We start from the raw sequence: 12,599 nt of genomic DNA, 5'->3' as shown, positions 1-12,599 counted from the left end.
CTAGTACACGCGCTCTCGCACTCGCACTACTACCCTCCAGCTACAGTCTCACTATAGGCGCCCTCCACCACCCTTCACCCTCACACCGCGTGCCACCGAGCGCCTACCGCCATCATGGGTGTCCCAGCCATGTTCCGCTGGCTCAGCCAGAAATACCCCAAGATCGTCTCAACTGTGCAGGAAGAGTTGCCCAAGAAGGTCGGCGACAATGTCATTCCCGTAGACCGCACAGGCCCCAACCCCAACGGCGAAGAGTTCGACAACCTCTACCTCGACATGAACGGCATTGTGCATCCTTGCTCGCATCCCGAAGATAAGCCCGCGCCCAAGACCGAGGCCGACATGATGATGGCCATCTTTGAATACACTGATCGCTGCGTCGGCATGGTCCGTCCTCGTAAGCTTCTCTACATGGCAGTCGATGGTGTTGCGCCTCGTGCCAAGATGAACCAGCAGCGTTCGCGTCGTTTCCGCGCCGCCAAAGAGGCAAAGGAAAAGGACGACGAGCGCGCTGAGTTTCAGAAAATGCTCAACTCGCAAAAAGCTAGTCGTGGCGAGGACATCTCCAGTCTCGAAGAGGTCATCGAAAAGACCTGGGACTCCAATGCAATCACCCCCGGTACACCCTTCATGCATCTCCTTGCCGAGAGTCTTCAATACTGGTGTGCCTACAAGTTCACAACCGACCCCTCGTGGAAGGACATGAAAGTCATCATTTCCGATGCGTCTGTGCCTGGTGAGGGTGAACACAAGATCATGAACTTTATCCGCTCGCAGCGTTCCATGCCTACTCATGACCCCAACACCTCGCACGTTATCTACGGCTTGGACGCCGATTTGATCATGTTGAGTCTTGCTACCCATGAGCCTTATTTCCGTGTTCTCAGAGAAGATGTCTTCTACGACTCGGGTAAGGACAAGGTCTGCACGCGCTGTGGCCGCAAAGGACATATCCGCAACAACTGTGAATTCCCCGACGACGGCAAGAAGCTCACCGAAGAGGAAGCTGCCGAGGAGTGGGCCACTTCAGAGCACCAACTCAAGCCCTTCATCTGGCTGCATACCAACATTCTGCGCGAATACCTGGCAGTCGAGATGGAGACGCCAAAGCGCAAGTTCAAATACGATCTAGAACGCTCCCTCGATGACTGGGTCTTTATGTGTTTCTTTGTCGGTAACGATTTCTTGCCGCATTTGCCTAGTCTTGAGATCCGAGATCAGGGTATCGACTTGCTCATCAGCATTTGGCGAGATCTCGCTGCTGAAATGGATGACTACGTGACCAAAGATGGTTTCCCAGACATGCGTCGTGTGCAGCAGATTCTCTCCGCCCTAGCGACTCGAGAGGCTGGCATCTTCAAGAAGCGAAAGGAAGTCTCTGATCGCCAGGCAGCAAACAGGGCTAGGCGCGAAGCACAGCAGAACGGCAACAAGCGCCAACGAACTGAAGCAAGTGGCCCACCTGGCTTCAAGCGCGCGAAGGAGAGTACCGATACGTATACCAGCGCAGGTATTGTATTCTTCGATCCCAAGGATGCACAGTCCAAGGAAGTGCGCGATGTGCACAAGGACATCATGCACACCCGTGACGCCCAATCCAACAAGAGCGCTGCTGCTCGACTCAAGGAGCTCATGAAGGCCAAGGCCGATGGCACTGCTGCGCCTGAGCCTGAACCTGCCCCAGCTTCTGAGCCTGCGTCGGAAACCGCTGCTGAAACCGAAACCGTCCACCTTGGAAAGCGCAAGGCAGATGAGGTTGAGGACGCCGACAACGGCACACCCGGTCGCAACACGCCCGTAATCCCCGACCCACCTGCGCAGGCTGCCGAACCGAAGAAGAATGACGACGGCACTGTAGAAGACACCATCATGCTTTGGGAGGAAGGCTACGAGGAGCGTTACTATGAGCAGAAGTTTGGCGTTGACCCCAACGACATCGCCTTCCGTAACAAGGTCGCACGTCAGTATGCGGAGGGTCTCTGCTGGGTGTTGGCCTACTATATGCAAGGTTGCCCATCGTGGACATGGTATTTCCCTCACCACTACGCTCCCTTTGCCGCAGACTTTGTCGGTCTCGAAGACATGGATCCCCGCAAGCTCTTCGAGAAGGGCACACCCTTCCACCCATACGAGCAACTCATGGGTGTCTTGCCCGCCGCATCGAACCACGCCATCCCCGAACCCTTCCGTGTACTCATGGAAGATCCGCAAAGTTCTATCGTCGACTTCTACCCTCCAGACTTCCCTATCGATCTGAACGGAAAGAAGTTCGCCTGGCAAGGTGTCGCCATCTTGCCCTTCATCGACTCGAAGCGACTACTAGATGCCATGGCAACCAAGTACCCTGAACTCTCTGACGACGAGAGAAAGCGCAACGAGTTCGGCAAAGAGACACTCATGTTCTCCCAAGAGAGCGGTCTTTTTGACGATGTTGAGAAGGCTCTGTACCGCAAGGGAGAGCAGAAGTATAAGATAGATCCCGCCAAGAGTCGTGCGCTCCATGGAGAAATTGAGCCGCACGACCTTTTCGTTATGGACAGTCAGCTCGTGCCGCCTTTCGATGCAGATGGGATCACAGAGTTTGAGATTACTCAAGATCGGTCAATGAGGTATGTTCGAAATTCTATCAACTTTACATCCACAGTACTAACAGTCATACAGAGTATACTACGAAATGCCCAGCGTGAGCAACACCCGCGCTCACAAATCCGCCCTCCTCGAAGGCGTCATCATGCCCAAGCCAGCTCTCAGCCCCGGTGAAGCCGAATCAGTCCGTCGCTCCAACGAACGCGGTGGCTTCCGCGGCGGCCGTGGCCGAGGAGGTGGAGGATACCGTGGAAACTACAACAACGACCGAGGCGGCGGCTACAACAACGACCGTCGCGGCAACGACAACTACAACAACGGCGGTGGACGAGGCGGCTACCAAAACGGTCGTGGAGGTGGCAACTGGGACAACAACCGCGGCGGATACGGAGGCAACCAAGGTGGCTACGGCGGTCCTCCACCCCCGCAGAACTTTGCTCCTCCCTTCCCCGGCGGCAACTTCGCGCCTCCTTTCCCAGGCAACTTCCCTCCCCCACCACCCGGATGGGTACCTCCCCCCGGTGTAGGTGGCTGGCAAGGCGGTGCTCCCCCGTACGGCGCACCTCCCATCCCACCACCAGTTACGCAACGTCCAGCTTGGATGAACGGTGGAGGTCAGCAACATGGTGCCCCGCCGCCACACCACGCACCCAACAACAGCTCATTGAGAGACGAGCGGTTCTATCGCCCTGCAGACGAGATTCTGGGTCGCAGTGGAGGTGGAGGTGGAGGCAGCGGTGGTGGATACCAAGGTAACAACCCGTACAACGACCGCCCGCCGAGGGATGATAGGGGTGGCCGTGGAGGAAGAGGTGGACGCGGTGGACATCGCGGTGGTGGAGGTGGCGGATATCAGGGGAATAGGCAGAGCTATAACTCTAATGATTATCGTTAGAGGATGGCTTGTGAGGGGTGTGGTATGGAGAGGGTATGCAAAGGATGGGATGGGATGATTAGGATATGAGCTTTGTACAATAGTATATGGGTTTTGATTGATGCCTATGAAAATTCGTTTTATGATTTTGCTGAATTGGGGAACGGAGAACTGTGAGTGGTGGTCATGTGTATGTCTTCGTGTGATCTTCTTGCGCTGTTCAGAATTCACATGTCGCACGTGGGATTTTCTTTCGTTGGTACTCCCTCGATACACGGAGTATCGATTTGATATTCTTAAGGCTCAGCACGTGACTTGTGCCTGGGGAGTATAAATACCCCTCGTATCTTCTCTCTTTCTCACTCATATCACCTTTCTTCTTTCTTTTTACCTAAAAGACTGACCAAACGTTTTATGGTGCGTTCTCTGCTCTCGGTGTCTCAAAAAGTACACCCGAAGACCTGATGATCTCCGATCTTGCGACGTTGCTGTCATCATACATGTACCTCTCGTGTTTAGTCACATCATTTGGTGATTATGATTTCGTGTTTTGCACCATGTCGTCGTGCTTTCTCAGGTTTCGTCTCATGGGGGGGATCGCTGGCATTTTTGAACCGCACATGCGTAGCCATTGTTGTGGTTTCGGAAACATACGTTGCCTGTATCTACGTTTTGATGGATACATCGGATCCCGGAAGAGGACAGAAACATGGAGACTTATCGCATTTGTTTTGGTAGGTGAAGTGCAGGAAGACTACCCGCACATGTACACGACATCTACCGAGTTTTTTTCGGTGACTTTGGTGCTCCGCACATGTAATGATGTTGATGAGTTTTTGTTTCTGCTTCTCAGACATGGGATTCTACCATGCCATCTTTTAGGGAAGGCGGTGGTCTCAATCATTTAAGATAAGTCCATCTTGTTTTGGTAATGAATCCAGGGAGGAGAACTGGAAGTCTCACACACATAGGTTGAAGGAAAGAGCAGTTTTGGTCTCCTGCACACATGAGAATGCTGGTGGTGGTTCTTTTGGTTTGCAGACATGTCGTAGTCTTCGATCAGGTTTTGGAAAAGACGGTGGAGTTGATCATAGCCAGCTCAAATGCGTGTTTTTGGTGATTGAAGTGGAAGGAGAAGGCGCGGAAGACTCGCACACATCAAATACTCCGTAATGCTTTTTTTGATCTTTCGCATATGGTGATAACGTTGGAATTTTTTGGTCATCTGCCATGACGCGAGATACTCTTCATTTTGGAGAAACAGAAGTGATAGTGCGTTCAAGGAAGAAGAGGGAAAAGAGAGAGGACGAAGTTTATATAGACATCCGGGTCGGTACTACTACTTTATGTAATGTGCACTTCCCGACGCACTAATTCTTACAATTACCTTCTACAAGGAAAAACTCTAAACAGGTCTATAGACTACATGTTAGAGCTAGAGATAATTAACAATTAGAGATTATTAAGTATATTATAATTAATTTACTATAAAAGAAAGTTAAAATAAAATTTCTAGCTATATACTTAAGAGCTAAGTAATTATATATTTATAATTAAGTAATTATAAACTACTTTCTAACTTTAATATACTCTCTAAAGTAGTAAAAGTATTAATTTACTTTACTAAAACTAATTCTATTAAATCTACTATAATTAGTATACTTTAGTAAAGTTTAGGCTTAAGAATCTAGAGCATAGTAGTAGGTTGTAGCCTAACTAAGCGTTTAATTATACTTAATACTAATAGTAGTAAGCTCTTACTTATTTAAATAAAGCCTAATAGCTTAAAAATTAACTTTATTAGTTTAAAAATTACTTTATAATAGTTTAGAATATAGCTAATAGCTATAGAAATTTAGGTATTTAACTAGTAAAAGATAATTCTAATAGTAAGATTTAAACTTTTAATCTTTTCTAAGTAAAGTTTATAGCGTAATTAATAGCTTAATAAGCTACGCTAGCTTTCTATATAAGTACGCGCTTAGGCTAGAATTAGAAACTTTATAATAATAAGTTCTCTAATTCTTCTCTTCTTTACTATAATTATCTACTTTTATATTATTAAGACGCTTAAGATAATAAGCTACTTATTTAATTAACTTATTTACTTAAGATTCTTAGCTCTTAAGCTTTAGTGCTCTTAAGTTCTACGCTTAATTTTCTACTCTACTTAATATACTATTTTACTTACTCTTCTACTCTACTTACTTTTTTATCTTTTTTATTACTATAGTAAGTTTTTACTCTTATACTTAAATTAATAGCTAACTATTATAATTTAGTCTAATAACTTAACTTTTAACTCTAACTCTAGCTATAAGCGCTAGCGCTTTAGCTTTTACTATAATAGCGTCTTACGCTTTAATTATAATACTTCTAGTAGTAGTAATTATAATATATAAGCTAGCACTTAGTATAATAGTACTTAGCGTAATAGTACTTTTTTTAATAGCGCTCTATAGTTAAGCGCTTAACTTCTCTACTATACTTAACTTAAAAATACTACTACTTAAATTCTATTTTTCTCTTTTAAAATAATAGTAGCTAATAGTCTATTTTTTAGTAGCTTTATATAAAGTAATTAAGCTTCTAATACTTAACTATCTTAGAGCTTTATAAATTCTAATAATTAACTAAGTTAGAGCTTTAAAATAACTAGTAGCTTTAGTAATAATAACTTTTATAAAAATTATAAGTAATTAGAGTTATATACTAAGCGTATCTACTTAGATTATAAAGTCTCTTAGTTTAATAACTTTAATAACTAGAATATCTAAGAGACTATTAAGCCTATTTCTAAAAGTAGTATTTTTATTACTAATAATACTTTCTAGACTTAGAATTTAGGTCTTTAGTAATCTAACTATATTAAAAACTAAAGCGCTTAAGATTAAAAGAAGTAAGTATCTCTAAGTAATAGTTATAGTTATAGTTACTCTTATAAAAAGTCTAAGAGTAAGACTTCTATATTTAAAACTTTTCTAAATTATTTATACTTAATATATACTAGTTATTAGTATAAGTAAGTTAAAGTATTACCTAACTATAACGCTTCTTAACTTTCTAAGTATAAGTATTATATTTATTAGTAGCTTCTTAATAATATTTAGAAGGCTAATTATTTTAAGTAACTTTATTAAGTTATATATTATTTATTTTATAACTTTTATAACTACTATACTACTAATTAAGATCTATATAATTACTTTATAAGTCTAGTAGATTACTATAGTTCTAAAGTAAGTTTATAATCTTTTTCTTTTTAGTTTTTTTAATCTTTTACTAACTTAATAATAGCGCTAAAGTACTAAAAACACTATTAAGTATTATAAGTAGCTCTACTAAGATCTTTATACTTATAAGAAGTAGAAGAAAGAAGCTAAGAGTAGTTCTAAAACTCTAGCTAAATTATTAGATAGAACTTCTAAGTTCTTAAGTAAGAAGAGCTTAAAAAGTACTACGCTTATAACTCTTTAAGAATTTAATTAATATAGTACTTATAGTAAGTCTATAATACTAAGTAAGAGAATAAAAGAGATTAATATAGGTAGTAGCTAGATAGCTTTACTTATAATTTCTACTTAGAGTTATCTACCTATAGCCTTTAATCTAATACTATAATACTTAGAATACTATTATTAGAGCTTATTCTAGTAGCTACTACTACTAACTTTCTAGCTATAGGCTTCTTAATTTAGAAATTAGCTACTATAAAATTAGTAGTAAAATTAGTATAGTTATTATTAGTCTTAGTAGCGTAACTACTAGTCTTAATAGCGTAATTATTAGTCTTAGCTATATAATAATTATTCTTAGTATTATAATTCTTAGCTATATAGTTACTAGTTTAATAGCTTTATATCTAGTATTATAAGTAATAGATTTTATTACTAGGCTTAGTATTAGCTAGCTAAGGCTAAGTACGTAGAGGCGCTACTACGTACTAAGTATAATTAGATATAGCTTAAGATTTATATATAAACTTAAGCTACTAAAACTACTTATCTATAAGCTTAGGTTAAGAACTTTAAGAATAGCTAGAATAGTAAGCTAGCCTTTAATAAGAATAACTATAAAAGTTATAATTAGAGAGATTAGCGCTATAGTAGTTAGTAAGTTAGTAGCTATATAGGTTAGTCTAGTAGAAAAGTTTAGTAATTTATCTACTTTATACTTACGTTAATTATTAGTAATTACTTCTTTATAACTAAGCGCTAGTTAAAGTAACTAAGATCTAGCTTAGATATAATTAATTTTTATAGTAGTAGTCTAAATAAAGATCTCTCTACTCTATCTACTTTTTAAGAATTAAATATTATAAATCTTATAAGTTAAGTAGCTATTTAAACTTCTTAAACTATTATTAGATAAGTAATTTAATTAATTTATTTATAAGCATAATTATAGTTTCTAAATACTTAACTTTAAATAATTCTTTAGTATATTTCTACTATAGCTATATATTCTAGATATTAATATACCTAAGCTAAGTGTTAATATACTTATTCTTTCTAATAACTAGCCTAATTATCTACTAATTATTATACTAAATAGTCTAGAGTTTTTTAAGATTAAGCGCTAGCTTCTTAAGAAAGCGCCTAAGCGCTATAGCTTTTTTAGTAGTATACTTAAGAGTAAGTAGCTCTACTTCTATAGTAGAGGTAGTAACTATACTTTACTTTATAGCTTTCTAAAAGATTACACTTTTATATAATATAGTAATATAGCTATAAGATAATTAGTAAGTCTCTAGATTATTAGTAAAAAATACGTCTTTAGTAATTATTAGATTAGACCTATTATAGTTACTATACTAAATTATATTATAGTAAGTATAATAAAGATATATAATTACTTACTTTATAGCTTTTTTATACTTATTACTTAAGTTTATAAAAAAGTATAAGAGCTTTAAGATAGTATATACTATATCTAGTTAAAGTATAATTACTATATAAAGTATAGAGCTAACTATTTTCTAGTATCTTTTAATCTTAGACTTAGTTACTTTTCTAGTATTCTTAATTAGCTTATCTAATAGTAGAAGTGTTAAAAAAAAAAATCTATCTCTAAGCTTAAACTTCTTAAGTATCTTATCTATATATATATTATAAATAAGTATAATTATCTTTAGATATTAGTCTCTAATTATATAAATACTAAGAAACTACTTTACGTCTCTCTAATCTTAGATCTTATACTTACTAGAGATCTAAGCCTATATAGCTATTACTTATTACTTTATATTTTTATAATAAAGTAATAAAATATTATTAATATAGAAGAGAATAAGAATTTTATATTCTTAATTAAAGAAGAGATAGAGCTCTTCTTAAGAAGCTATTATACTAATAGCTCTTAGTATTTCTAAGAACTTCTTATACTATAATAGTAAAGAGTTTTATAATTTATAAAGTGCGTAGTTAAGCTATATATATAATTCTAGCTTTCTAAAGCTATCTAGTATTTTATAGATTACTAGATTCTCTACTATAATCTTTGCGTTAAAAAACGCTTTTATAATATTAAACTATTTAATCTTTAGATTACTTTAGATAGTAATTACTATTATAGCGTAAAAGAACTTTATAGTAAGTATTACTATATAAGTAGAGTTAATTAAGTTCTTCTTTTAGAAATTACTATAAACTATAATTTAAGCTTTATATTTAAGAAAATAGCTATTCTAATTATACTTATAAGTTTATACTTATTTTAATAGAAGTAGCTAATTTTAGGCTTTTAATCTATAAATTTCTATCTAGATTCTTTTTTTACTTAGCTAATTAATCTCTCTCTTAGAGATATCTTTAAAGAGCGTACGTATTAGATACTAGATTAGTTATTTCTATAACTTAGGTAGCTTTTAAAGATTATTATAGTATTAGTAAGTAGCTTTTAGCTTATACTTACTAAGCGTAGTAGTAATAATAATAGAGTTTATAGTCTTATAGCTAGCTTAATTATTCTAGTCTTCTTAAAAACTAAAGAGATAGATTTTATAAAAGTTAATCTAGGCTTACTTATTAACTAAGCCTATAATTACTATATTTACGCTACCTACGCTATTACTCTCTAGTTAATTACTAGACTAAGTAGATTATTTACTCTTATCTTTTAGGCGTCTTAATAGTTAATAAATATTTATAAAAAGAAAGCGCTTAGGCTCTTTATCTATAACTTTTCTACTATAGTACGTTCTAGAGAATTTAGCTATTAGCTAATTCTATAGCTATATTAATTATTAAGAGAAGACTACTAATTTAGATAGTCTACTTCTTAGTCTTTTTAGCGCTTACTCTAGTTAAGCTAGTTTCTTATCTATTTCTATAAAACTAGAGTCTATTATAATAAGCTTAATAAATAGAGTTAGATCTTCTAATTTATATATAGAAGGCTCTCTACCTCTAAACTTTAATAAGTTAGCTTTCTTAGGCGTATATACTACTCTTTAACTATTAGAAACTTTATAATTACTTTAATTATTTATCTCTAAAATCTTATACTTAGGTATAAGTTCTAGAGTAGTAAGCCTAGTAGAAAGCTACTAATTATTAGAAATTTCTAATAAAATACTAGTCTTATACTCTATCTCTATTAAATTAATAGAGCTTTAATTATATTTAATAGGTAAACTAACCTTATTACTTTAATTATAGCCTATATTACTTTTAAGATCTTACTTAGTAGTTAATAGCTCTACTATACTTACTATTTAATTAATAGAAAGAATATTAAACTTCTCTATAGAATTATTAAGCTTACTATTATTAAGTATTTTAATCTACTTAATTACTTAATCTCTAGTTAGCTTCTTTTTATACTTACCTTAATAGAACTTCTACTTATTAAAGGTAATATTATAAGTTATAATTATTTAATTAATTACTAGTACTTATATATAATATATATTAGAAGCTTAATAGCTAATAAGATATTTTATATAGCTATAAGACTTAACTTTAAAGTCTTAATAGTGCTTTCTAGCTATATAATTACTATTAAGTAGATATACTTAATAGCTATAAGTATAGATTCTACTTTAATCTAGGTAAAGATTAGTAGTCTAGTGCCTAATCTTAGGTAGCTAATAATATTAGAAGTATTTTCTAAACTATTTATATAATATCTAATCTAAAGATTAATAGCTATAAAGCTATAATAGACTTATTTTATAAAGTTAAGCTACTATATTTATAATTACTAGCTAGAGTCTAGTTAAAAGATTAGCGCTTATGTATATTTTAATTAACTTAGTAATAAGCTCTTAGCTAGCTCTCTTTACTAAGCTATTAGGCTTATAAGTATATAGTAGAGGTATTATAATTATAATTCTCTTCTCTTTAGTCTATTTCTTATATCTTAAGTACTTTCTCTAAAGTAGTATTATAGTATTATTATTCTAATAGATTTCTATAATCTTCTACTAATAGTAGTACTTAACTATAGCTATAAAGCTTATAATAACTTCTATTATAGAGTCTAGCGTCTTATTCTTTAGATTATAATTATATAGCTTACCTAAATAATTTTTCTTAATAATTAAAGTCTATTTATTAAGCGTATAGCTTATAAAGAAGTTAAATAAGTTTTATAATACTCTAAAGAAGAGATATAGTAATAGCTTATAAGGTCTATAAGAGATTCTTTAAAATATATAAGTAGTAGTATAATTATTATACTTACTACGCTATATACTTATAATCTTTATATTTTAGGTAGCTTTTATAAGAGCCTTAAGAGCTTACTTATCTAGATAGCTAGATCTTTAGTACTAAAGATTAGTGTTACTAGTATATAATTATAGAACTTATAAGTAAGTAATAGTATTTATAATAATAAAATTAAAAGAATAAATAGAAAAGTTATATTTAATAAATAAGAGGTTAAATCTATACTTAAGAGTTATAAGAATAATAAATACTTCTAGCGTGTTTATTCTAATTATATAATTATAGTCTATATACTATATACTACTATTTCTAAGAAGCTTCTCTAAGATAATATTAGTATAGAAACTAGAGATAATCTTAACGCTAGTAAGCGTAAGATTAGCTTTTCTAGATTTTTTAGAGGTACTAAAAATAAGCTAAAGTATATAATTACTAATACTAATTACTAGAAGAATCTAGCTACCTATCTTAACTATTTCTCTATTAGTTTTAATAAAAAAACTAAACTTAATTAAGGCTTTATTATTAACTAAGTAGACTATAGCTTTACTATTAAGAATTATACTAGCTAAAAGCGTATATAGCTTAAAGTCTATACTAAAGATAGAAGATCTAAACTTAGTAATTAGCTTCTTTAAGTAAATAATTATTAAAACTATATTATTTAGATACTTACTAGCTAGAGTACTTATTTTCTAGCTAGATTACTTAATCTTCTTATATAAGCTACTTTACTTCTCTTTATAATAGCGCTTCTAAATCTTTTACTTATTTTAAGCTAAAAGTTCTATTAGTAGAACGCCTAGTAGTCTAGATCTAGTAATTATAGTCTATAATTAGAAATATAAGATAAGCTTCTACTTATACTTTACGTTAGGTTTATAGAGGTAAGACTTAGATAGTAAGCTTAACTACTTCTTACTTAACTTAGTAAAAGTAGAGAGTTAATCTATAATAGCGTTAAAGATTATATTAGCTTTTCTTTTTTTAGTAGTAATTAATATCTTCTAAAGAATAATACTAAATATCTTACTAAAATTACTAAAACTTAATATATTCTTTTTAAAAGCTATAGTAAATAATTAATTATATTACTACTAGTAGACCTACTTAGAATTAAACTTCTTAATTATAGTAAGAAAGTTAGTAATTATAAAAAGTTCTTTAACTTCTAAAAGCTTAAAGATTTTTACTTTTTAGTAAATTATTAGCTAGTTATTAAACTACTTTTTAGTAGTTTCTTTCTAAATCTTCTTAAAATAAGTATAATACTTTATATAAACTATATATTACGTAGTTTAATCTATAAAAGTAAGTATAGTCTTAAAAGTTTTTATAAAAGACTAGACTATTCTTTTATTATTACTTATAGTTATAAGTAATAAGTAATTTAGCGTAATAGTACGTATAATCTAGCTTTTAATATTATTAATCTTTTTACTCTTTCTTAACTACTACTTAGACTT

General features: G+C 33.9%; 1 protein-coding gene across 1 annotated transcript; it reads left to right on the top strand.

Moving 5' to 3' along the window:
• Positions 1-114: 114 nt before the first annotated feature.
• Positions 115-3,254, top strand: J4E92_008783 (uncharacterized protein; the record flags this gene model as incomplete). The annotated part of the gene is made up of 3 exons (XM_051500134.1): positions 115-2,609; positions 2,662-3,200; positions 3,247-3,254. The coding sequence occupies 3 exons, from the start codon at positions 115-117 to the stop codon at positions 3,252-3,254; spliced, it is 3,042 nt and encodes a 1,013-aa protein (XP_051349522.1).
• Between the last annotated feature and the right edge of the window lie 9,345 nt (positions 3,255-12,599).

Source organism: Alternaria infectoria, assembly GCF_024043175.1.
Source record: "Alternaria infectoria strain BMP 0036 chromosome Unknown scaffold_19, whole genome shotgun sequence".
In the NCBI taxonomy this organism is placed as follows: Eukaryota; Fungi; Ascomycota; class Dothideomycetes; order Pleosporales; family Pleosporaceae; genus Alternaria; species Alternaria infectoria.
The sequence above is the reverse complement of the archived record's forward strand: the minus strand, read 5'-3'. Positions and strand labels throughout refer to the sequence as shown.